The 27,833-nt window shown below is 40.7% G+C and overlaps 1 protein-coding gene across 6 annotated transcripts in view; it reads right to left on the reverse strand.

Moving 5' to 3' along the window:
• LOC144689757 (transcriptional-regulating factor 1-like) overlaps positions 1–27,833 on the reverse strand; it is a 131,471-nt gene that overhangs the window by 47,612 nt on the left and 56,026 nt on the right. For 2 of the 6 annotated variants that reach the window (XM_078557136.1, XM_078557135.1), the window contains exons 4-8: positions 20,972–21,018; positions 17,898–18,042; positions 12,630–12,851; positions 5,868–6,231; positions 4,329–4,389 (exon numbers count right to left, since the gene is read on the reverse strand). In XM_078557136.1, coding sequence (XP_078413262.1) covers positions 4,329–4,389; positions 5,868–6,231; positions 12,630–12,851; positions 17,898–18,042; positions 20,972–21,018 — 839 coding nt within the window. Of the gene's footprint in view, positions 1–4,328; positions 4,390–5,867; positions 6,232–12,629; positions 12,897–17,897; positions 18,043–20,971; positions 21,019–27,833 lie in introns of all 6 variants that reach the window. The other 4 variants (XM_078557134.1, XM_078557133.1, XM_078557138.1 and 1 more) reach the window with 2 other exon arrangements.

Consider the following 27,833-nt stretch of genomic DNA (forward strand, 5'->3'; position numbering starts at 1 on the left):
CAACTTGAACGATACAAAGCGAGAAGGATATTTTTTGTCAAGGCTGATGCTACATCATTTTTTGGTTGAGATAATTTTTCTATCAGAACAGTTTAATGGAATCACAGCATGAAACAACACCGAAACTATCTAATTGGTCCTCAGCTCTGCCCCTTTCCCACTGGCTTGCAAATGTCTGCCTTTCAAGTATGTGTCCAATTCTCTTTCTAAAGTTATTACTTGAGCTGGGACTTAACCAGTAACTAGCATAACTTCCAAGCTTTTGTACACTATACTGGTTTAGAAAGCCAATATATTTTTTAAATGTTCGTTCACGGAATGTGGATGTCGCTGGCTACGTCAGCATTTATTGCCTATCACTAATTGCCCTTGAGAAGGTGGTGGTGGTGAGCTGCCTTCTTGAATTGCTACAGTCCATGTGGTGTAAATACACCCACAGTGCTGCCAGGAACAGAGTTCCAGGATTTTGACCTAGCAACAGTGAAGGGCCAGCGATCTACTTCCAAGCCAGGTTGGTGTGTGACATGGAGGATAACTTGCAGGTGGTAGTGCTCCTGTGCATCTGCTGCCCTGGTCCTTCTCGATGGCAGAGATCAAGAGTTTGGAAGGTGCAGCCAAAGGAGCCTTGGCGAGATGCTGCAGTGCATCTTGTAGGTGATACAGACTGCTGCCATGGTGCGTTGGTAGTGGAGGGAGCGAACGTTTGTGGATGTTGTGCCAATTAGTGGGTTGCTTTGTCCTCGATGGTGTCCAGCTTCTTGAGTGTTGTTGGAGCCGGATTCATCCCACCAAGTAGAGACTGTTCCATCACGTGACTGTGCCTTGTAGATGATGGCAAGGTTTTGGGGAGGCAGAGGTGAGTTACTCACTGCAGAATTTCATGCCTCTGACCTGCTCTTGTAGCCAAATATTTATATGGCTTCTCCAGTTCAGTTTCTCGTCAATGGTAATCCCCAGGATGTTGATGGGTGGGGAGTGGTTTCCAATAAAGGTTACGCCACTGATTGTCAAGGGGAGATGGCTGGATTCTCTCTTGTTGGAGATGGACAATACCTGGCACTTGTGTGTCGTGAATGTTACTTGCCACTTATCAGCTGCATATGGACACAGACTGCTTCAGTATCTGTGAAGTCACAAATGGTGAACATTGTGCAGCAAACATCCCCACTTCTGACCTTATGCTGGAAGGTCAGTCATTGATGAAGCAGCTGAAGATGACTGGGCTGAGGACACTACCCTGAGGAACTCTCGCAGCAAATGTCCTGCAACTAAGATGATTGACCTCCAAAAATCACAACCATCTTCCTTTGTGCTCAGTATGAATCCAACCAGTGGAGAGTTTTCCATGTGATTTCCAGTTTTGCTGGGGCTCCTTGGTGCCACACTCTGTCAAATGCTGCCTCGATATCAACGGCAGTCACTCTCACCTCACCTCAGGAGTTCAGTTCTTTTGTCCATGTTTGAACCAAGGCTGTAATGAGGTCAGGAGTTGAGTGGCCCTGGTTGAACCCAAACTGAGCACTGGTGAGCAGGATATTGCTGACTAAGTGCCACTTGATCGCACTGTCGATGACACCTTCTATCACTTTATTGGTGATCGAGAGTAGGTTGATGGGGCAGTAATTGTCCGGGTTGGATTTTGTTGCCAGGACATACCTGGGCAATTTTCCACATTGTTGGGTGGATGCCAGTGTTGTAGCTGTACTGGAACATTTTGGCTGGGGATGAAGCTAGTTCTGGAGCACAAGTCTTCAGTACTATTGCGGGAATGTTGTCAGGGCCTTCACAATATCCAGTGCCTTCAGCCATTTCTTGATATCACATGAAGTGAGTTTAATTGGTTGAAGATGAGGAAGCGGCAGCCTAGATCGATCATCCACTTGGAACTCACGGCTGAAGATGGTTACAAATGCTTCAACCTCATCTTTAGCACTGATATGCTGGGCTCTCCATCATTGTGGGTGGGGGTGTTTGTGGAGCCTCATCCTCCAGTTAGTTTTTTTAATTGTTCACCACCATTCACAACTGGATGTGGCAGGACTGCAGAGCCTTGAGCTGATCCGTTCGTTGTGGGGTCGCTTAGCCCGTTTATCGTACGCAAGTAGTCCGATGTTGTAACTTCACTTGGCTGATCACTCATTTTCAGATATGCCTGGTGCTGCTTCTCGCATGCCCTCCTGCACTCTTCATTAAACCAGGATTGATCCTCCAGCTTGATGATATTGGTAGGGTGAGGGATATGACGGACCATGAGGTGGTGATTGTAGTTGAATAGAATTCTGTTGCTCATGGTCCACAGCACCTCATGGGTGCTCAGTTTTGAGTTGTCAGCTTTGTTTGAAATCTATTCCATTTAGCATGGTTAGAGTGCCAATCTTCAATGTGAAGATGGGACTTTGTCTCCACAAGGATTGTGTGGTGGTCACTCCTACCAACACTGTCATGGACAGGTGCAGCTATGACAGGTAGATTGGTGAGGATGAGGTCAAGAAGGTTTTTCCCTCTTGTTGGTTCCCTCACCACCAACCGCAGACCCAGTCTGGCAGCCATGTCCTTTAGGACTCGGCCAGCTCAGTCAGTAGTGGTGCTACCAAGCCATTCTTGGTGATGGACTAGGAATGGAGTACCCAGAGTACATTTTATGTTCTTGCTTCTTCTAATTGGTGTTCAACATGGAAGAGTACTGATTCATCAGCCGTGGGTGGGGGTCGGGGGTGGGGGTGCAGTAGGTGGGGTCATCAGCAGCATGTTTGACGATGCCATGAGACTTCCATGTTGAGGTCTCCCAGTGCAACTCTTGACTGTACATCACTGTGCATCACCTCTGGTGGGCCTGTCCTGCTGGTGGGACAGGACATACCCAGGAATGGCGATGGCGTTGTCTGGGACTGATTCGCAATGTCAGACTGTTGCCTAACTAGTCTGGAGAACAAGTCCCCAGATGTTAGTAAGGGGGACTTTGCAGGGTCTACAGGCTGTGTGCGCCGTTGTCGTTTCTGGTGCTGAAGTTGATGCTGGGTGGTCCGTCCAGTTCATTGCTTTTTTTAAGACTCGGTAGCAGTTTGATACAACTAAATGGCTTGCTAGGCTGTCCCTGGCAGCATTTAAGAGTCAACCACATTGCTGGAGTCACATGTAGGCCAGACGATGTAAGGATGGCAGGTTTCCTTCCCTAAAGGAGTCAGATGGGTTTTCACAACAATCGACAATGGTTTCATGGTCACCGTTACTGAGGCCAGCTTTTGATTCCAGATTTATTCATTCAGTTTTAATTCCACCGGCTGATGTGGTGGGATTTGAACCCATGTCCTCACAACATTAGCCTAGGCCTCTGGATTACTAGTTCAATGGCCTGATCACTGCACCATTGCCTTCCCCCAAGAATGATCATCAACAAGTACTGAGAGAATAGCCAAGGTAAGCAAGATGAACGGTTCAAGTGGTAGAAGCAAAGGTGCAGTCAAGTACATCAGTAGCTGCAGAAAATGTCAAAATGAACAGGGCACCAAAGATTAGGCAGTTGGAATTTTCAAAGTGCTGTTAGTGGATTGTGGGTAGCTTTTTCAAGAAGCAAAAACGGAAGGGTGTGGAATTGGGATGGGGTATGTGGATGAAGAATGATACAAAGCGATCAGAGATGGCCTTATCTCTGATATTACAGGAGTAGCAACGCCATGTGGATATAGCAAAGTCAACGGGGTGGCCAGAAATATGCCTTTAAAGTCAGTCTTCTTGATTTGTCCCCCACTTTCAAAGATATATCTACATATATCCCCTGAATTCTCTGTGCCTGCACTGCCTTTAAAATTGTATCAGTTTATATTGCCTTGCCCAATTCTTCTGACCAAAATGCATAACTTCACGTTTCTTTGCATTAATCTGTCACGTTCTGCCCAATTCACTAGTTTGCTCAAGTTTATAACTATCTTCCTCACTGTTTACTATCTTTCTGAATTGAACACTTTGAACTTATGCCCTGCTTACCAAAGTCAGGTTGTTTCTACATATCATCAGGATATAATACCTGCCTCTGGGGAAACACAATTGAATATTTCCCTCCAGTCTGAAAAGCATCATAATATATTTTCCCCCAAAATGTAACCAATTTGTAAAAATGAAAGATAAAACAAGTATTGGATACAAGTGTGTTTTAAAATACTTTTTGATAGCTGAAGAAATTCACAGTATTATAGTCAAAGTATGAACATCTATATGAATTGTTAGTGCAGCACTTTAATAGGATTTGCAGCTTCCTTGGGTGTTGGTAGAGAAGTGCACAAACAGTTTTACTGTATTTTGTTAAGTGATAGTTAAAGGGAGTCACTTACGGTTCAATGTCAACAGTCTGTTCCCCAGGTCCAGGAGTTATTGTCATTGCATCAATACTATCTGAAACCAGGGCAAAGCGGTAATAAGAAGTTATTCTTCAGTCATCGTTCAATTAAAAACCTCAGCCTTTCTTAAAATTAACTAAAGAGTCATTAGTTGGCCTTTTCTTAAGTACCTACAGTAAATGGTTGCTTCTAGTTTTTAATCTGACTTCAATCTAATCAACCCTGGGAACAACTGCATTTTATTTGAAGATATTTGCCAACATACGAATGTGAGTAGGCCATTCAATCCAGAGCCGATTCCACCAATCAATGAGATTAGGGCTGATATGTACTCAATTGCATTTACCCATCTTTACTCCATACCCCTCAATACCACTTTACTAACAAAATACTTATTACGTCAGTCCTTAAAAAGGTTCAACTGACCCAGCATTCACCACACTTTGGGAGATAGGGCTCCAGAATTCTCCTCTTGTGAAATAATGCTTCCTGATTTTACGAAGTGTCCTAGCTTTAATTTTAAAATTTTGCCTCTTCACTTTGATCCCCCGGCAGAAGGAACAGTTCATCTGCAACTACCTTAATACATTTCTTGTGTTATTGTTTTAAACATCTTCATTAGATAACCCTTCAAAACTTCTCAAATGAAAGGAATATATATCAAGTTTAGGCACATAGCCCTCATAATTAACCCTTTAATCCATAGCATTATTCTGGCGAGTCAATCATGCACCCTGAGGCCAATCTATCCTCCCTGCGTGGTGATGCCAAACAGAACACAATGCTCCCGATGGTGTCCGACCAAGGCTCTGTATAAGAGAAGCATAATTCCTAACTTTCCAACTGTAGCTCTTTTGAGACAAAGTCTAAAGTTTCATTAACTTTTTTGTTTAATTCTTGTACCTGTGCACTAGCTTATGATATATACATCATTACTTAAAACACTTCACTCTTCAAAACTAAGAATGTCAGTTCTTAAGGTCAGAGCAATACCATCAAAATAAAAATCACTTCTTCACTTAGGTGTACTGTTTGATCTAAAGTTAGGATATTTAATGCAGTTACATTTTTATCCAGGAAACTTTGGTAGGTATTGAACATTGAAAAGTCTGTAGAATTTATCCTGCTGCAGGCACAGGACCCCAAAATGCATCCTTTGACAACCAAGACAGAACATAGTGCAATGATATGCTTTCATTAAACTGGAAGTCTTTATCCATTCAAGACAAGCTGCACTGCAGTGAATTCAGTCATGCCAAAGTATTAAGTGAAGCTCAGGTACTTTAAATTTTTTTTTGATTATGGCAATGTAAAATAAGTCTGATGACAAGTCAGTAAAAGTTGTTTAGACCTTTCCTAAACTGCAACTTAGCAGAATTAGTTAATCTGCTTGACTAGGAGAATGCTGCCATCTAGACAAATATAAGCATTCTGAAACAACTCACTAAAATTAGAATCAAGCCTAATTAAAAATCTGAGCTTCTCAATAAAAAACTCGTAACTGCACAGCAAAGTTAAATATGAAATACTCACTAGCTCGGCCAAGCAGGATGCGTGGCGTTAAAGGGGTAATCGGCAGTGCAGGATAGGTGCCACCATATGAAGATGAAATGACATTGCTGAAAAGGCCCGAGCCCTGTCTCACTGGACTTAACATCGGGGGTGGTGTGTAGGGTGGGAGCTCATGCGTCCTGTCCAGCAGGTGATCTCCCATGATTCGAGGTGAGCGGAGCTGACTTTGGTACAGGGTAGCACCTGGGTATGAAGCAGAGAGGTTGACAGAAGGTGGAGGGATGTAGAGAGGCTCTGGCCTATGTCGATACTTCTTTTTGTCCTGCTGAGATCTGTAGCTATCTTCTGTTTGTGAACTGCTGGGTTGACACTTTCGGACGGCTTCCTAAGAAATTCATAGTTTGAAGTTTATTGATTTTTTTTGGAAAACTTTGAATGAAAGAAATACCTAACGTAAAGTGTTAGTAAGTATATAATATTAATTCCATAACCAGCGCAAATCAGAAAATGATGCTTTGAATCCCTTTTAAATGAAGGCAGTGCCCTTTCTTTCCAACCAATTATTTCCTCTTCAACCCCAATATTAAAGATGGGTTTCAGGTCAGTTAATGAGGTTAAATACAACAGAAAAAACTGTCAAAGAAAAACATGTAAACAAGCAGCACCAATCATCTATAGCTGTAATAAGAGCAATCACAAATCAAAAAACAAGCTTGTTAAAATCAGGGCACTGCATCTTATTCTGTACTCCTTTCATGCATCAGTAGATGAAACAAAGATTGAAATTGAAACAAACCCACATGCACACGCGCACTCTGAAGGACTCATGAGCAGCAGCAAACAGTGCATCCTTAAGTTGTGCTTATTATGTATAATAGGCAATGTTACAGTACTCCTTCTAAAACAAGCAGAACAGCTGGCATTAGCATTAGATCACAATCCACTGATTTCAAAGGACTGCAGGCATGACAGAATTATCAGCCCAAGAATTGTTGTGCACATTTATTACACTTAATTTTCTTTCATATTTACCCTCTGCCTCAGTAAAGCCATCAACTCAGGAATAGCTGGAATGTGAACTTCAAGACCCAAATGTTGTTTTGGATCATTGCTGGTTGATAGCATTTGTTGATATGTAGTGTGACATGCAAATGACTTTAGCTTTCTCTTCTAGAATTGAATTTTCAGTTGGAGGGCAAAAAAAAGTCAGCTTACTCCGCCAAAGTATAACTGCCACTAGATGAGCATAAAACAACCATGATAGTTGCCATGGTACACAGAAGCATACCTGGCCAGCTGAAGACAACTGTGTTGGGCGGCTGAAATATCTATGACAGATGGAAGTAAAGAAGAAATGTCTTTAATTTTAACCAGTTTCTTTAATATTGCGCGACATATCTCATCATTTTGAGGTTGGACAGGTGTTAAGTTGATGGTATTTCTCTGCAATACTCAAAACCTCAGCTGAGTAGAAGTCATTCTGAACATGTGGTGAAGGAAATTATGTGCTCTTATCTTTTCCCAGCTCAGTGAAGTTCCAACAATTAATTCCTGAACTGATTCAAGAGGCATATAATATAAGGTGGTAATAATAATGAATTTTAATGGCATTTAAAGGTACAGGAACAGTTCAATAAATGTTTGAAGTGGTCAGGGATGAAGGAGAAATCTTGTTACGGAGGTTGAAGGTATGGCAGAGATATGAAAAATATTTGTCATTTTTTTTAAAATAAAAAATGTTTGATAGGAACAATGTAAATGTACTACAGGAGGATGTGGAACAACTATACATCAAAGAAAAAGAATTGATCCTCACAAATAATGTATGACTCAAGGTAGAAAAGTCATCAGCCCCTCGACTCAGGCTGAATAAATTAGAGGGAAGGTGGAGAGGAGATTTGATAGAGGTATTCAAGATCATGAGGGGTCTGGAGCGAGAAGGCACAGATTTAAGATAACTGGCAAAAGCAGCAATGGAGACATGAGGAGAAAACTTTTTCACACAGTTAGTGGTTAAGATCTAGAATGCACTGCCTGAGAATCTGATGGTGACAGGTTCAATCAAGGCACTCAAGAGGGAACTGGATTATTTCCTGAAAAGGAAGAATATACAGGGTTATGGAGAGAAGGCTGGGGAACGGTACACTGCTCACTTGGACAGCCGGTGCAGACATGACGAGCCGAATGGCCTCCTTCTGTGCTGTAACAATTGTGAATTGAGATTGAGGAATTGAAATGGCTCTGATGGTAAGTTTTCAATTCTCCTTTGATATGCAAATTTTGCCAGAATTACTGAAAGAGGCAGCCAACACTGCACCTATTATCAAAATGGTAGATGAGAATAACTTAGCTAACTATAGACCAGTTAACTTCATGTCACCTGTGGACAAATTATTAGAATACACATCTCACAATCAAATTAGTACTTGGAAGTACAAGGGATATTCAAGGAAATGCAGCATAGATTTAAAGGTAAGTTGTGATTGACAAATCCAAGAGTTCTTTTTGAAGAAGTGGATAAGTAATGGCAATACAATAGACGCTCAGCATATGCATTCTCAGAAGGCGTTGGATAATTTTTGTCACAAGAGACTTGTTACAAAAATTCATATAGTATATGAGGATACGTAGCAGCATGTTGCCTGGCAGAACAAACAAAATGTTAGGGTTAGCGGCTTTTGCTTAAATGGGAAAGGGTTGGAGCTGTTGGTCAGCGCTAAGCCAACCTCTGTTCTCAACATATAGTGGGCATAGAAAGTACAAAACCACAGGCAAATATGTAGGCACAGGAGCCAGATTTATTTATTCTTTTTATTTAATCTTTCATGGGATGTGGGCATTGCTGCCAAGGCCAACATTCTGCCCATCCCTAATTACCCTTGAACCAAGCGGCTTGCTCAGCCATTTCAGAGGGCAGTTAAGAGTCAACCACATTGCTGTGGCTCTGATGTCACACTTAGCTCAGACCAGATAAGGATGTCAGATTTCCTTCCCTAAAGGATATTAATGAATCAGATGGGCTTTTACAACAATCACTGATAGTTTCCTGGTCACCATTAGTGAGACTTGCTTGACATTCCAATTCAAATTCAAATTCCACCAGCTGCCATGGTGGTTTCTGAACCCATGCCTCCAGAGCATGAGCCTGGGCCTCTGGATTACTAGTTCAGTGGCATTTCAACTATGTCACCGTCTCCCCAATAGGTTAATGAGATGAGCAGACAGGCAACAGAAGCAGTTTAATGTGAGGAAGTGTGTTTGTGAGATGATGCAAACAGAATTAAAACAAGAAGTGAGAGTACAACAGAGAAACACTGAAGTGTGTGGATGCTAACAGAGGCAACAAGGGGATCAAACACAATTCTTTGAAAATAGAAATGCAGATAAAGCCACAAAAAGAGCCAATAGCATTTGATTTTACGAAGAGATATAGGACACAAAAGCAAAGAAGTAATCATGAATTTGTAAAAGGCAATGGCTAAATCATAATTCAAATGCTGTGTGCAACTTTGGTGCCACATTTTAAGAGAATACGGAAACCAAAGAAACAACTGAATGACTCATGCATTGAGCAACTACAGTAAGGAAGCCCAGAAAGCAAGCCGTGTTGGGGTTGTTGCAAGCTTCCAGGGAAGGGGTGGGGGGCAGGGGGTCCCTCGTTCAAAGGCACTCTGTCTGATCAAGGGACCAGGAATCTTGAACAGAGAGGAGGGGCACAGAGAGCTGCCACCTGTGTTTTTTGCTGACCCCATCTCCCCACGCCACCCCACCCCCTGCTATCGCTCACCGGTGGTCTGGGTCCCTTAGCATTCCTGGGCCTCAGGTGGGTGCATTATTGAGAGCAGCTACCGCCTTGCTGGTGGCACTACGGAGCAAAGAAGAGATGCTGGCCTCCGATTGGCTAGCAGCTCTCAGTGGGCAGGACCTCTGCTCCAGGGGTCCTTGATCCCAGGGAAGGTTTGCTGCTGCCACCCATAGCAGTGGGTCATCCCATAAAGAGGTAATGTAGGGCTCGTGCTGGCTCTTCAGCTGGCAAGCAAAGCATCTGTCACCTACATTAAATTCTGCCCTATGTTTTGAGTTATGAGGAGAGATGACAATTACCGACGCACAGAAGACTCAAAGAAAGTTTAGTAAAGGGTTTATGGGCTGAATAAAAAAAGATTATTTCCTATGACTGGGGAAATCAGGAACAAGGGCTGGGGGTCATCAGTTTAAAATTATCACCAAGAAAACTAGGAGAAAGTTGGAGAAAGGAATTCTAGAGACCACTACATTTTCCAATCGTGCAGGTAGATAAATATTTGAAATAAGGCTAAAGGAAAAGATGATAGTGGATTAAGTTTTGAGTTAATTTAGCAAAAAGTTGGCACAGGCCTGATGGTTCAAGTGGCTTCCTTCTGTGCTGTAAATTACAGTTCTACATCTGCTGGGGTCCTCACTTTGTGTTAGGAACATTTGCATATTCTTCTGGGCATGTTAAAAACATGCATCTGCTCTAGTAATTAATTTTTATTGAAAATATAAGATCACCTCTCTCAAAAAAACAATTTATTCTAAAATACTATTGTTTCATCACAAAAAGAAAACATTGTGACCATTTTAAGCTTAAAATAATTGAAAACAGCAGGTGGAATGGTTGTGAGCCATTAAACCAGGAGCGCCCAAGAAAGAGGTTCATTTCCTTAGTGGGGTGAATCGATGGTCATTATGGCTTTCAGCATGCCTGCTTCCTAGCAATCTTCTAGTCTGTACTATCCACCTTTGAAAATCTCTTCATGAGCATTTTATAAAGCTATTAGCAATTGTTCTTGATATTTTCACAAACCCTTACGGGGTCTGGCACTGTACATTTATAAACAAATTTTCTCAAGACCTCCTATTCATTTTAGCATTTGATTTTCACCAGTAATCATTCAAGCCAATTGACTTATTTGCTGATGGTTCCAGCCATAACATTCTTGAGATTGTAATGCCTACGTGCTTACAATCACCAGTCCCATGTACTTCATGAATCCCTCCACGAGGCAATGGAAATAGTCTTTTACTTGAGACATTTTTCATTTCTCTTGCACATCTATTCAACAGTCACAACTTTTACCTTCATTGGTCCACCATTTATGTTAACTCTTATTCATGTATGGATATTCATAGTCTCATTATTCGTTGACCACATCTAGAACTCGCACGTTCCTTGATTCCCTCATTATGCCTAAACTGTTTCCTTCCCAGCCAACATCTTAATTCTTTATGAAGCCGAATTTGTTGAAGACGTTAAAACTGCTCCCATTATCTGGGAAGGTTCTTCAAGTAACGCTCTTGTATTTCTGCACTCAACACCGGCAAGACATAGTCTACAACCCCTGCAACAAACTACTCCCCTGCCACTGATCATCTCATTCTCTGCGAGGCCACACTAAGACTGAACGAGAGCACTTCTAAGCATGGCATTTCTATTACCAAAACAACCTGTTTTTCTCTCTCTGCAAAACTGCCCATCTCCACCTCTACTATACTATATCCTACACAGGACATGCCATCCCTCTGTTGGAAACATACCGACATACCCAGTCAAACAGATCACATAATAGACAATTTATCCAGAGCAAATAGTTACCAATAACAATCATGAGACCTGCCTGTAATCTTAGTATAAGAAGTCTACATTTGGGAATAACTTTACTATGAAATCATTTCATGGCATTATTAGACACAAGGAATGGAATGAATAGGTGTCAGTGCTGTCAGAGTTTGCATTGTTGCAAACTTCATTTCTCAAGATCAAAGCAAGCATGTGATTTAAAACATAGGTTATACTGGATTCTGCACCACTGAAATCTGTTAGTTTTTGAGATATATTTGAATTCTCCGTTAAAAGGGGCTGTTTTTACATCCTCAAATGGTAAATAAACAAGATTATATTCCGTTTCAATCAAAAATACAAATAAAGGTTCTGACAACTGACAACTTCATGAACAAAAACAACGAAACAAAGTACAACACAGCAACTTTTTGGAAAATGTCCTCAAACAGGTTTCCTATAAGGACAGATTCAAGACAGACCTGCTGAGTTTTTCCAGGTAATTTTGTTTTTGTCAAGCATTTCTTGATGTGTGTACTACAACTACTATATTTTATGCATATGCTGCTGAGGCACTGTTGGAGAATGCCTAGCATTGATATTGGCTGAGATTACAATTAATATTTTGCTGTCACTGTTGTCGTTGATGTGAAAGGCAATTTAGCATTCTCCCTGCTGACCATTACACATCTGAAAAAGAATTGGATTTAAGAGATTCCTGCCAACAAAGTGAGTTGCAATTGAACTGAAATACAGAAGTACAAGAGCTTCACTTATCAAAGTCACAAGGTCACAAAGGCAATAGCATGCAGATAAAAGCAAACACAACAAAACTTGATTTACACACAAATCCCTTTGCATCCCAGGGGAATCTGATTTAGAACCACAAAATAATTAACAATCCAGACCATGTTTGCATGCAGGACTTGTATCATTATATAAAGCTTAAACTAATTTAAAAGTGAAAACCATTGCACTTTTATTAGAAAGATGCATTATCTATGAATGATAAATTGTGGAATTGCCAATGTAACTTGGGCTGGTAACCAAACTCAACAGATAATTTCAGTTAGTATTTTACCAACAATCTGGTCCTTTCTGAAACCATGCAGCATAAGCCATGGTAAGTTTCCCACCAGCAAGCAAAGGGTTTCAAACAAAACACCATTGGCAGGGTTAGTTGCAAGAATGGCAGCACTCACAGAGGACGAGCAGGGTTGGGCCACTTTGGGAGCGTGTGGTGGAGAATCAGTCATCTTCGTGAGGACTGGCATTTCGTCATCTGACACAGAGTTGGCAGGCTTGTCCTTGGCAGTGGTGGCCTGCTTGCTGGGCTCAGCAGGCTGAAGCTTTACAGGCACAGAGACAGGCATGATGATGGGCATGAGGTGATCCACCTCTTTAGGCTGCTTCTCTCCTTCATCCTGTACAGACAACCAAAGGCTTTCAGCCTCAGTTACAGAGGGGTCCTAGCAAAGCAACACACCTGAGATAGATCAGATAGGATCTAACAGATTAATAAAGTAATATACCCTCAGTTTCTAAATGCAGTTGTACATTCAGTGAATTAAAAATAAATTGCAAGATGCTGCCATACAAATGTACATCAAAGTCTTTGCATGATTGGCTTAGCTTCTGCAGTGGTCATTTGATTTCTATTTTCAATGTGGACTTTTCTTTTACTGGAGTCCAATGTGCACTGATGAGTAACATTAACTTTTGAGCAAGTCCATGCTTTAATTAAAAACATGCAAGAAATTAAATAAATTGTACTCCCAAAGCACAGGATAGTACAATGAAATTATCTAAATATGTCAACCAAACACAAGATGGTTGCTCCAATAATACTGCACCACATTACTGTGTTACAGAGAATTCTGAAAATCTGATGTATTGAAACTTCCTCCCCACTCAAACTGGCCTTTCAGCTTCCATTCCAGTTCATCCTGGCACTCTTTGGGGGAGCCCCTCCCCTCCTGCCCCAGTTAATGTTGTCACTCTTTTAACAATCTTACCCGGAAAGATTCTGGCCAGTCCTCCTCACCATTTATTTTGTTTCAATCTCCAGTTCACTGTCTTTCCCATCCCACTGGACTATCCTCAACATGACTCCTACCCATGACCTGTTGCTAATGGAAGGGACCTTGCCCACTACTTATCACAGATGGGAATTCCTTGCGAATTCCCACCTATAGCACGCAGCAGCCAGGATTACTTCTTTTTACACGAGGGCCATTGGAGGAGTGGCAGGGCACCAAGGACAGGGCAGCTTAATCCCGCTGGGTTTTAATCAGCAAATGTAAACATGCTGACTAAGTTCCCAAAACATAATCATCATGGAGTGCTGATAATTGGCATGCATGAGATAATTATATCACTGCCACAACTGCCTAAAAAATTAGTGAGGCTTACAGCACATTGAAACAATGTGCAAACTGAACTGTAAGGACTGCATTGTGCTTCAAATTGCCATAAAGGCATTACTTCTGTATTCTGTAAACATACGGCAGTAGAATATTTAATTAAAACAATTCAATTGGGTTAATGAAAATTAATATGAGGTACTCACAAATGATGAATACAGCTAATAATAAAATAATAAAGTCCAGGATTCCACTCCAGTTGAGCAGTCCCGATTCCATTTACTGTAGAAGTTGGCCAACACATGAAACTCTTAAATATCAGAATTACTTCGCAATCTCTCAGAGGGGTCACAGAAGACACAAGTTCTCAGGACATGGGTTATGCTACCAAGGTCGTATTTTTTGCCATCGGAACAAGGAATATGAAAGTCAGAAGCCATTTGGCTCATTGTATCCACGGCAGCTTCCTGCAAGGGCAATTTAGTTGGTCCCACTACCTGCCGTTTTCTGTTGACCTTGCAACTTTTTTTCCCTCAAGGTGCTTAACCAATTTCCTTTTGAAAGCCACAATTGGGTAATGCCACCGCCACCCTCAGGTATTGCCTTATTACTGCTTGCTGCATAAAAAAGTTTTCATGTTGCTTTCGCCAATCACTTTAAATTTGTGTCCTCTGGCTGTCAACCCTTCTTCCAATGGGAAGTGTTTGTGTCTATCTGCACTGAGAGGTCCCTCATGATTTTGAACACCTCTACCAAATCTCTACACCTTCTCCATCCTCATGACTGAAGTCCTCCATTGCTGTAACCATTGTGAAATATTTTGTGCAGTCCTCTCTATAAAGCCCTCACATCGTGCCTGAAGTGTGGTGCCCAGAATTGGACACAATATGCCAGTTGAGGCCGAACCAGCGTTATCAAGGTTTATTATAACTTCCTTGCTTTTGGACTTTATACCTCTTATATATAAAGGTCCGGATCTTAACCACTTTCTCAACCTGCCCTGCCACCTTCCATGATTTGTGCACATATAACTCCAGGTCGTCCTGTTCTTGCTCAGCATTAGAACTGTATCCTTTTATATTGCCTCTCCTTATTTTTCCTACCAAAAAGTATAATTTCACAGTTCTCTCCATTAAATTTCACATGTGACCTGTTCGCCCATTCCACCAGCCTGTTTATGTCCTCTTGAATTCTTCTTCCCATTTCACTTACTTCCAAGCTTTGTGTCATCTGCAAGTTTTTAAATTATGCCAGTACAGTCAAGTCAAAATCATTCATGTATATTAAGAAAAGCAGTGGTCCTAGTACTGACCACTGGGTATATCATCCCCAATCTGGAAATCAAAGCTTACTACTACTGTTTTCCATCACTCAGCCAGCTTTGTATCCATGCCGCCACTGTACCTTTTATTCCTTGGATTTCAACTTTGCTGGCAAGCCTATTATGTGGCAATTTGTCAAACATCTTTGAGAGATCCATATACACCACATCAACCCTCCCTATTATATCAAAAAAAAAATCAACTTGCTGATCTGTAGTTTCCCCAAATGGTATCGGTGGTGGTGAAACTAGCTTCCGCTTTTTGTTCAGTCCTAAAAACAGAAAGGTCCTCTCATACTCCTGAGAATGCAAAACGGGCCTGCACAAAATGGAGGGATTTAAAATAGGTCTCGCAATGCCAACTTGTAATTTCTCAAAATAACTGTTTAACTAGCCTATATTTGGATTGTCAAGTTTGCAAGCAAGCATGTGCTATCCTATATGCAAGAGATCAAAATCACTGGGGTTATCAGCTGGCCAACATTGAAATAGCTGCAAACGGTGACTAGAATGGAGATGATTGATGAGGGAATTACCCCACCAATTACACCTCAGACCGCACTACTGAAAGAGACCAGGATGGATCTTATGCACATAACTGATGGAGAAATAATTCTGCTTTCATTTGGAGACTTGGCTGCAGCTTTGGTCACAAGTTGCATTTGGTGCATTTCATGAAGCTTCTTGACTATAAATTGTAACCATTAACTGTTCTAGGTCCTGCAGCAAGTTCTGCATCTTCACTGGCCCAGACACAAGTCAAAATTCACTCTGCATTTTAATACAATGTTATGCTGAAGTGCAGCATTTGCTTAATGGGGATCCAGTGCAAAGGTCTGGTTTGGACTCCCCAAACATTTTACTAGACAATAATACTAGATACTGCCTACTTAATCTTGTGCCAAATCCATACATACACAACCGTCAAAAGGCATGTTTGCACCAAGTAATATAAAAACATGTGACAAAATGATCATTGCATAAGTGTCTTTCATCCGATCCACTCAGAGCCCCGTATAACTTAAGAGGTTGCATGGTTTCAATGCTTTACAATGCATCCAAATATTACTGTACTTTCAACCAAATAACATTAGACAGAGGTGGTCTGTAGTCAGTTACAGAACTGATAGTGCTCAGACCTACCGATTTTAACTAAATCTCCAGTTGAAGATTGGTGATATGGTAGACAATTTACTGAGTTAAAGGAAAGTTGTTTAATTTAAACAAAAAAAACTTACCTTGATAACTACTTATAATTCTCAGTAAATAATTACAATAACATTTTCTTTTATTCGTTCACAGGACGTGGGCTTCGCTGGCTGGGCCAGCATTTATTGCCTATCCCTAACTGCCCTTGAGAACATGGTGGTGAGCCACCTTCTTGAAAAACTGCAATATGTGTGGTGTAGGTACACTCACAGTACACTAAGGAAGGAAGTTCCAGTATTTTGACCCAGCAACAGTGAAAGAATGGCAATACAGTTCCAAGTCAGGATGGTATGTGGTTTGATGGGGAACTTGCAGGTAGTTGTGTTCCCATGGATCTGCTGCCCTTATCCTTCTAGGTGGTAGAGGTTGTGGGTTTGGAAGGTGCTGTCTAAGCAGCCTTGGTGAGTTGCTGCAGTGCATCTTGTAGATGGTACACTCTGCTGCCACTGTGCATCAGTAGTGGAGGGAGTGAATGTTTGTGAATGGGGTGCCAATCAAGCAGGCTGCTTTGTCCTAGATGATGCCAAGCTTCTTGAGTGTTGTTGGAGCCACACTCATCCAGGCAAGTGGAGACTATTCCATCACACTCCTGACTTGTGCCTTGTAGACGATGGACAGGCTTTGGGAGTCAGAGCTAAGTTACTCTCCAGAGAATTCCCCGCCTCTGTCCTACTCTTTTAGCCACAATATTTATATGGCCCAGTTCAATTTCTAGTCAGTGGTAACTCCTAGATGTTGATGCTGATAATATTCCCTACTTTAATCTTGAAGCTCTTTTGCTGAATACTGCAATTTAAGTGATAAAGTGCTCAGTCTATATCGTTAATTTTGTGTGCTGAAAACTGACTTTAATCATGCAGGAAGTAGTTTTCACCTCCAGTCAGTTGAATTTTCAATTGGGTCATTTAGGGAATTTTTTCTCTCTCTCACACTATTCTCTTTCTCCTATTTCAATCACTTTATTGAAAACTCTCACATTCAGAGGAAGTTAACAGCTGTGTTCCAAGTTTATTGTACTACCAGGCAGTTCCATAAGGGCAGAATTTCTCTATTTCTGGTGTGGGGTTTGTGGCCATGCCTCTGTCTCTGGCAGCTAGTCACCCAAAATTTGTCAGCTTTTGCTTAAAAATAATGTAGGTGAGAAGATCATCGGTTCAGTCTTTGTTTTAGCAAGTTTTAGCCAAACTCTGACTGGCGCAACAATTGACTTGCATTTTCAGGCTACATAACTTAATTATTTAAATAACCACGTTTCCTTGTCCTGGTTACGATCTAGTGACCTCTGCAGACCATTTAGTTATGTGGATTTCTAGCAAAGCGAGGATCTGGTTTAGCCATGATAATCCCCACTGCAGATTAATTAGAATAACTGAAGGCAAATCTAAATAAATTATGAGAAAAAAACTTCCATTCCACTTTTGCTGGTCCTATATTCCGAATAATTTGTTTAAATTCATGAAATTGTATCGAAAATACAGCAGAGCAAGCAGCAAGCAATCCTTTGCACATGTAAGCATCAGAAGTATCTGGATATATTTCCAATATACATAGAAATGTTAATACACACGTTTACTGACCTGTTTGGGAGATGTCCTTTGACCACCGTGAGACCTCATGTGGCCATTAAGGGCAGGTAGGCTCTTGAATTCTTTGTGGCACATTGTACACGTCAGCCTGTTCTTGATATCTGCCCTTTCCTGGAATGGAAGCCTACTTTGGCCACTGTTTGGAGACACATCATCCATTAACAACTTTTTATGTAGCAACTTATGGCCAGATAAAGAAATACCAGTACTAAGTGCGGGCATGTCTGATTTCTTTTGTTTATTAAAATTTAATTCTAATTTGGAACAAGATATGCTTTGCCATTTTGGTGCTGGTTAATTTCATGACCAAAGACGATAATTTGTTACATATTCAAACAGTATACATTTGAACAGTTCAATTTTATGGCCCTTGCTGGTGATATTTCACTAAAAGTGATTAGTTACTCGCATCAGTAACTCATCTCTGCAAAGGCAGATTGTCAGTACACAACACTCTGGGTTTTATATATACCTGCATAGCTAATGAAAGGCTGTGTAAAAGAAAATACTTGCAAGGTGTATGTAAGCCCAGAAAACTTTCCATCAAACTATTGGTGTCACATCTTACAGGCAAATTTATTGTAATAGAATGACTCAAATTTCACATTTGTAAAACACCGCTTAGATAGGAATGAAGCTGGAAAACCTACCAATCATATGAAGTCAACAAACCAAATGTGTACAATGAGAGAGGGGGGGGGGGATGTGTGTGGAGGAGGGCGATTGTGACGAAGGGTAGAAAATCTTAGTGGGAGAGAGCTATGAACATCAAATTTTGAGAGAGAAGTTCTGGGAGGAAAGTATTTAGAGGCGTGCATTTCCTCTTTATAATTAAGATTTCCAAAGTCAATCAAATCATATTGCTCAAGATAGCAAACCTAACATTCTGCGAGAGGTTCTTACACAGTGATGTCTCACTACAGGAAATTGAGAGAATGGAGAGTACCAGACTAGTTTGGTCCAGCATTTTAATTTCATGATAAGATTCACCGTAATTTTTTGTGGAATGCATATCTGTAGCAGTACCATTGTAATACCAGTCGACAACTGAAGGAAATGCAGCAAACATGAAGCTTGTGACAATTTAAAGCTCATATAACAATCATCTTGGCAAATAAAAGAACATAACGACAGCATGGTAGTGAAAATGCCATTGTAACCTTGTGGGTGGAGCGACGGGGGGTGGGGGTGGGGGGGGGAATAATTTTCTCAGTTCCTCTCTATGAACCGCTTCAAGGAAAGACTGAACCCTGGCTCAGAGTTCAATCATATGCAGAAAAGCTAATGATAAACTAAAAGCTCTGTTACAGAGCTCATTTTATTTTGGACAGACTATCAGCTGACATCATCACTGCATTCTCAGCAGCAAGGATAAACCTGAGAGCTCTGCTTACCAAGATAGAAGGAAGCCAAATACTAATTGGCAGTTTGAAGAGGATCGCTCATCACTGAAAAGGTTTTCCAATAATTGTAAGTCAAGTCAGAGAAATATCAGATTCTTAAGTCAGTCATGGAGAATCTTCTCCATCAAATCATTTGACTTGAACAGAATCACATCGTATGGCATGATTTGAACTCACTTCATTATAACAATTAATGGACTTTCATAGGCTGTATCCATTATTGCATTAGTCACTTCGTAGTACAGAACTCAAGTATTGCTGAATAAGGGGACATGCTGTCGAAGCTTTTCATTGTGCACTCATCAGGGCAGATTCGCAAGATACCAAACCTGATGGGAACAACAATTTATAATGAATGAGAAGGGGATGCTAATTAGTGCTTCTCATTCAGTATAAATTATTGTTCCCATTAGATTTGGTATCTTGCGAATCTGTACTGATGGGTGCAAGACGAAAAGCTTCGACAACACGTCCCTTTTTTCAGCAATACTCATTGCAGTGTTATATGAACTATAGCCCTCAAAGGTTGCTTGAGCAGTGCAGCAGATGAGATGCTGCTTGAGCCTGTAATTTTTGAACTGAAATTGCTTTTCAAATGTCTACAATGAGCCATTACTGGTGTAGTGCTTTACACATCTCCAAAATTCTGGTCACTTACTACACTCTTGTTTGCTTCACCTGCAGTCATCGACAGCCTAGTCTCAAGTTGAGATAGACACCTGAACATAATTGGTAACATAATACTTCTGCCCCTTCTGATGAATGAGAGACTACAAACCAGCTAGAATTAAAAACAAAACTTATGTTTCAATCCTTTGAAAGCTCATCTAATGCTAGACAATGAAGTATCAGAAGCCATGGTAAAAAAACGCAACACATTTTCCTGTTGTGAAGATGACGGCCTTTGGGAATATGAAAATGGATAGAGAATGGAGTTAAAAAAAACTTGCATCCCAAATTACAACGAACTCAAGTGCTATTTTATTACGCACCAAATTAGCATACTAAATTGACAAGTGCTTATCTATTTAAATATATTAAAATTGAATCAGGTAGCATATAAGGCACAAATAGCAAACCAGAGCTCAAGGGTACAATAGGCAAGTTTATCTAACGTAACTGCAGGACCTGCAAAATCCTTTTACAGTGAACCAATTTCCTAATCCTATTATAATTAACTACAGATCTATTGCACCTATAAAAATCACAGCATGATGAGTTCAGAAAGCCACCAATGTAGTAAGAGGCCACAGAGGAATACAACTAAATCTGGAACAAGGCAGTGTTGAGAAATGTTCTGGTTTTTGAGGGACAAAGATTCTTCATTTTCTGTACAAGAATAGATTTCACAAATCAAAATTTCATGAAACTAAGGAAGTGAAAAAACAAACCATAGAAATGAGCAAGAATGCCTCAGTTTTTAAGATACACAGGCTTTCCCCTTTTTTCGCTTCCTTATGCGCAATGAGGTTTTCGATTTTGTTTCTAATTTGGCATATTTGTCTGACACCACTTAATTTGCTAAGTTTGAATGACTGGTGAAACGTCAAATATGACGAAGTTCCAGAATTCCAATGTATTTCAAAAACTAGGAAGTTCTCCTGTTGCTTTAAAAATATGACTCATTAAATATCTACATACTGGGATAAAATAGATCAGTACCTGAGTTCAACTGTTGGTTCCCCTGGTTTGATGTCAGTCAGAGAAATCTGGAAGAGAAATAGACAACAAATCTTTTCAATACTCTGCTTCAGTATATTAATTCCAAACAATCTAACATCCTCAGCTTTGGACAAGTAATTGAGCACTATGCGAAATATACAGGCCCGAACGTTCTGAGGAGCCGCAATCACTGTCGGATTGCGGCTCCGCTCTGCATTTCTGGCTGGGTCTTCTGATTCCAGATTCCTCAAAAATGCAAAGCAGTCTTCCAACAAGTGGCTTCCTCATAGCGGTGGATTATTAGGGCCAAGTGGGTGGGGAGGGATGTCAGGTTGGGAGGAAGAAAGAGATTCTGTGGCATCAGTTAAACCGTTACCCAGGATTTAGACTTAAGACTTTTCTGTCTGAGATTTCTTGGGTAACTATCCAGGTCTGTCAGAACTGTTTCAAGTCTCTGGTTCGGAGACTTGGTCGGAGGGTCCTAGGGAGCAGCAGAACTGCCCATCGAAAGTTCTAACATCTCGGGTTCTAACAACACCATGGAATCAGCGTGTCGGGATTTCCTGAAGTGCATTTAGGGGGTTTTCCTGGTCTCCAACTACCTGGAGACCAGAAGATCTGGGCCATTATATTATGAAAAAGGGAACAAATGTAGCTCCCGATGATCCCACAAGCAATTTTCTGTAGGTGGTAGATCTTCATTTCATAATTTGTTCACGTTCTATCTGGGTACCTTCCCAGCTTTAGCAAGAACAAAAAGGATGTAGTTGAGGAGTGCCCATTTCCAGTCTAACTCTGCTCTCTGGGATGTTATTACAATCCTGTTGTTTCAAAATAAAAATCTCAACAATTTAATTGGCCATTGCTTGGTATAAAAATGACATACAGGTGAGGGAGATGCAAGGTTCAATCCTCAGGGCTAGTTCATCTCAACTCGGGGTGGCAGGTGGGATATGACAAATAGTTCCAGAACTCCTCGAACAGTGGAAAAAAAGCAATCAGCAAGGATTTTCACTCCCGATTTTGATCCAGTGGTCCTATCAGAAAACATGTGTCTGTGCATTTTATCCAAGATAGGCAGGATAGAGTGGCTTCATATAACATCTTATATAACTCCCTTTCAGTCAAAAACATTGGATATTGTTCTGATCTCCAAGTGAATGGTGGAATGCAGGAGGAAAACAGAAAAGGGTTTTAATACAGATCATTTTTTTTCCAGACATGAAGCTAGATTTGAATACTCGAGATTAAAAAGATATGCCGTTTCAGGGATGAGAATACAAATAACCAGAATACCCTGGACGAGTACTAGCTGTGAAATATGTTGATAACAATAAAAAATGAATCAGATCATTCTTTTGTCCTGGGTGCTGAATGGGCCAAGACGAAATAATAAAGAGGTTTAGGAAAACATAGAGATGAAAGTGGAATGAGGGAGGTGGGCAGGACTCGAGATGGCCAACTCAAGCAATTTGTTCATTTCTCAATGCTTTGAAAAAAGCTAATTTTAAATTTTAAGTTTTTTTTTGATAAATCACTGTTACTTTAGCCTATACTTTAGTTGATACAAGTCCAGAACATGAGCAAGGACTTGTAAAGAGAAATAAATCTCTATTATTTAGTAATAGAGACAACGTAGGCTTCAGTTCTGGGGTGAGTGTTCCACAGAACAAGCAAATTCTCTACATAACTGCTGGTCAGTGTTAAATTATTACAAACACGATAAATGTCAAAACGCAGCATATATCATACATCACATGGGCTTTTGTTTAATAAAGGGGAAAATGGAGGAAAAGTAAGTGCATGCCTGCCAATTCAAAGTCACAATAAAGCATTTAAATTGCAACTATGAATAGTTACAACCATTTCAGAAAATGACTTTTAAGAAATATTAAATTAATCTTTTTGGTGAAATGTTATGTTCCAGTTGTTGAATTATTGGTGCCAGGCAATACAATTTTAGATGAAAAATAATTGGAAGCCAGATACTATAACAGAGATTCAACTGTCGAAGAGTATTAAAAATGCTTAACCCCTCAATTTGTGGGTTTGGCTCTGAATATTCTTTCTCCAGGAACTTGAAATTCAGGAATTAATTGCTTCGTGAGTAAATGCAGCTGGCCAAAAATGCTGGTGCGAACTGCTTTTCACAGCCAGCATGAATAACAAAGCCAAAAATGTCATTCTAGCTGCTGGATAGATTTACCCAGAACAAATGACTGTACAACTGTTAAACCACAATCCATCCTCAGGTTAAGGTGATATGAGTTGGTGCACGAGTTGCAAAGCCCCTCTTCCTCTATATTGCTTAGTATGCACCAAGTGAATGCCGAGTTCTAAATTTCAACTTGTATTTTTGTATTTAATATTAAAAAGAAAATTTGAAGATCCATTCAGCCTCACTTCCTCTGGCTGGTCCTGCTTGTGTCACCTGTTTCCTAATTACAGCTGTTTCAGATAAAACATACCTATAGCGGTCTATACCCACAGGGTATGTCGAATTTTAGTTGAGGTTATTTCAAGTATTTAGTTACTTCAAGTGTTCTGCACAATAAGGATTGCACAATCTGTCAGTCAGAAGCCTCCCTTCCCACTGCCTCCCCACCCATCCTCCCGCTGCCCCCTACAATTGTTCAAGAGCTCTCGTACAGCAACCACCCCACCCCCACCAAATTGTCACTCTGGGGGTCACACAAAGTCTGAGGCATTAAAATGGAGTCACACACCAGGAAAAAGTTTGGGATATACTGCAGTAGTACAATGTTTAAGAACCTAGGTATAGAGCTTTTATAAATAGCTGAAGTTTATAATATTTATTTCAATACCAAATTGAAGCTGCTGATCTGGAAACAATGCAGTGACCTCAATTTAATGTCAGACTGTGTGCAACTCCGGAGTGAAAATTTGGGGAGGGGTGTATGAAAGCTGTTAAGTGGGTTGTAAAGTGGATAGTAAAGGCTAGGGGGGTGGAACTTCAGACAGACAGCTTGTACAATCATTAGTCTGAAACGCGAGAGCAGCTGAATGCTTGCAAAGGCCAGAACTAAAATTTGATGTATTGTAAAACCTACATTGTAAATTGGACTCGTGCATAATTAACTCTTCATAACTCTCAATACTTCTTAGCTACATAAAATCTTGGAAGTTCAATTTCTGTGTACAGGACACTTGATACACATGACAAATTACACACAGAACCAGATTTTGTAACAGTCACCACTATAGGGTTTTAGTTATACACAGAAAATATCAGTGCAATACACAGTCATAACACTTTTCTCTCCCCTGCAAAAGTATTATAGTTCACAGAACTTTTCGTAAGTATGGATAGATATATTTACATGGGTTTAAAAAGTATATATCATATTTAGACTGATTTGCACAAGCTTTGGCTGTTGCAATGACAGAAGAGGTTGCAAGCTTGTTGCATATATCTTAATACCCGAGATATGGGTTTGGTTAGCTACTGATGAGTGAGTCAGGGAGGGTTGATGAAAAGGCATGGTTTCTACAAAAGAAAAACAAAACACCTATCTTACAAGGGCTTTTTTAGTATCAGCAATCGGCCCTGAAAGAGCAGTCATTAGACTGTGCCCACCAATTGAAAAAATGTAAGGATTTAAAGGGGTCTCGCAGCTGCAAACATCCAGTCTGATAGAGTGTCACAGCAGCCTATTGCTGCCTTGAAGCTCGCAAGCCCAGTGACAAGTCCCATATTATCAAATTGCCTGACCAATTTGAATAGAAACATAGTACAGAAAAACACTTGCCTCCATTGTGCTTTAAAGATTTCAGCAACAATCAGCTAATTGACATATTGTGAAATAACTGAATTGCAAAGAGGCTCATGGGCTTGGCGCCAAAATTGAGAGCAATCAATCATCTGCTGCTTCTATGTCTCTCTTTTACATTAGTCAGTGGGCCAAGCGTCCTCTAAAGCTACACCCTCACCTAACCCTGAATTTGAATCTTTTTTGACTTTCTCTCCTATTTCCCCTCATGCCCTCTCCCAAGCTCACCTTGACCATGTTCCTGCTTCCTTGACCCTATTTTCATTAAACTGCTGATCACCCAACTTTCCTTTCTGGTCTCCATGTTGACCGATATTGTTAAAGGTTCTTTTTATTCAAGTGTTGCCTTCTCCTTTAAATTGCCGTCATCACCACAAAAAAAAACTGACCTCATCGTTCTCGCAAACTACCACCCCATCTCCAACCTCCCTTTCCTCTCCCAAGTCCTCAAAAGGTATGGTAACCTCCCAAATCTGTGTTCATCTTTCCCAGAACTACACGTTTGAATCCCTCTAATCAGGTTTCTGCCCCTACCACAGCACCGAAACAACTCAAATTTACAAGTGACATCCAACGTGACTGTGACAAAGATAACTCTCCCTCATTGTCCTTCTCAGCCTGTCTGCAGCCTTTGACATGGTTGACCAAACCATCCTCCTCCAATGCCCTTCTGTCTTCTAGCTCGGTGGGACTCATCCAGTTCCATTCTTAGCTTTCTAATTGGAGCCAGAGTATCACTTGCAATGCCTTCCACACCTGCTCCCATACTGTTACCTCTGGTGTTCCCCAAGGATCTCTCCTTCGACCCCTCGCATTTTTTTTTATCTACATGCCACTGCTCATTGACTTAATCTGAAAGTGCATGCATGCTGCCGACACACAGCTCTACCTCACCATTATCAAAGCCTCCACTATTGCTAAATTATTGGACTGTTTATTCAATATCCAGCACTTGATGAGCAGAAATTTCCTCCAATTAAATATTGGGAAGACTGAAACCATTGTTTTCGATCCATCTCCAAACACCATTCCCTAGCTCTGGACTCCACACATCTCCCTTGCAACAGTGAGATTAAAAACAGTCTGTTCACAACCATGGTGTCATATTTGAGTAAGCATGAGCTTCCAACCTCATATTTGCACCATCACTAAAAGACTATATATTTCTAACTTTATTATCACCCAACTTCACTCCATCTCAGCTCATCTGCTGCTGAAACCCTCATTCATGCCTTTGTTACTTCTAGATTTGATTATTTCGATGAGCTCCTGGCTGGTCTCCCTCAATAAACTTGAGGTCACCTAAAACTTTGCTCTTCACATTTCAACTTGAACCAAGTACGGTATTCACCTATCATTGCTGTGCTCACGGGCCTACACTGGCTCCTTGTGTAGCAACATTCCTCCATGGCCTCACCTCCCCCGCTCCATAATCTCCTCCAAACCCACTGAGCTATTGGCACTCAACTAATTCTGAGCTTTGAACATCCCCGACTTTAATTGTTCCATCACTGGCTGCGCCTTCAGTTGCCTAGGCCCTAAGCTCTGGAACTCACTTCATAAAACTCACTGCCTCTCTACCTCACTTTTCTCCTTTAATACACTCAAAAGCCTACCTCTTTGATCAAGCTTTTGATCGTCTGACCTCACATCTCCTTATTAGGCTCAGCATCATAATTCTGGGAAGTTCCTTGGAATGTTTTATTATGTTAAGGGTGTTATACAAGCCGTCACTGTTCAAACGCTATCCAAGTTTCAACTATTTGATAGGATCCCCTTTGTGCAGCACTCTCAGCTACTGCAAATCCTTACACAACCGAGTTCTGCCATGTGAGAGACAGAGAGTGGAGTTCACTTGCACCAGATTTTCTCCTCCTACAACCATTTTTTTTCTTGATATGTGGAGGGGGGTTAGACTTGCATTTGGAGGAATGGTAGGGACAGGTTTAAAGCACATTCTCAGCTGGATTACTGAAGGCAATGCCCAGTAGAAGACTTGGATAGTCAAAATATTCCGACTCTCATGATCTGCTTAGTGGGTCCAAACATTAGCTTCAAGGTAGAAAGCTTGCGCAGAAAACACATTTCCAAACATAATCTAACAAAGATCATAAATGCTGCATAGATATTTGCTACTATTAATAACATAAAAGACATATTTACTGCTACAACTTCAGGAATATTAAGAATTTGGTGGTATAAATTGAGACCCTAATATCAGAACTGCACTCATCCTTAACACATAGTACAAATAAATATGAAAAAGTAAAAGGAGGGGAGTGGGAGGGGAGAAAAAAGTAACAAAGACAATAAACAGTAAGAAGCCAAGATATGAATGAAACTAACAGTGGAAACATGCAATCTGAAGATAAGCTATAGGAGGAGCCATGAAGTTCTCTCAAGAATGTGTTAGGAAATAGTACGAGGTACTTGGATCCGCACAAGATAAAGCCAAGAGCAATAGGATAACAGAGAACAGTAAAGGGAGAGGCAGGATACAAGAATGATAGAAATGGTACTACAAGCCCAGAGGTCTCATTTCTCCTAAAGCTTTCTTATTACTTCAAGCATTAAAACTATGCTAAGAACACATTGCTGCATACAATGAAGCATGTTATGATAGAAACTGGTGCAACACAAGTCTGGCCCAAACTTCACTGAATTTATTGGTAGCTGAAACAATTTTTTTCAATTGGAAGTTTATTTTTGAAAAGTTTAAATTCATATAGAATATTTGAATTTATTTTCACCCTAGTTTTGTTAATTACTTTCTCCTTAATCAGGATCTCTCCCTGCCATGCACTATTCCTTGATCAACAGGGTTAAGAGGCAACGTCTACCTATTCTCTTTTAAGCCCAAATGCAACAAAGAGCAAGATGGTGCCAGAAGTTGTGTCCGTCCAATATTTTCCCTCTGAAGCACATTATAGAGCAAAATTACAGCAGAGATTCCACATTGTTGCATTTGAAGGGTGACATACATCCTAGTGGTGATATGGTGAGAAGGGATTTCTTCCTGCAGAGTTTTCCCAAATGGTCAACTGGTATCTTGGGCGACAAAGACAAAAAAG

Source organism: Cetorhinus maximus, chromosome 14 (genome assembly GCF_964194155.1).
Source record: "Cetorhinus maximus chromosome 14, sCetMax3.hap1.1, whole genome shotgun sequence".
Taxonomy (NCBI): domain Eukaryota; kingdom Metazoa; phylum Chordata; class Chondrichthyes; order Lamniformes; family Cetorhinidae; genus Cetorhinus; species Cetorhinus maximus.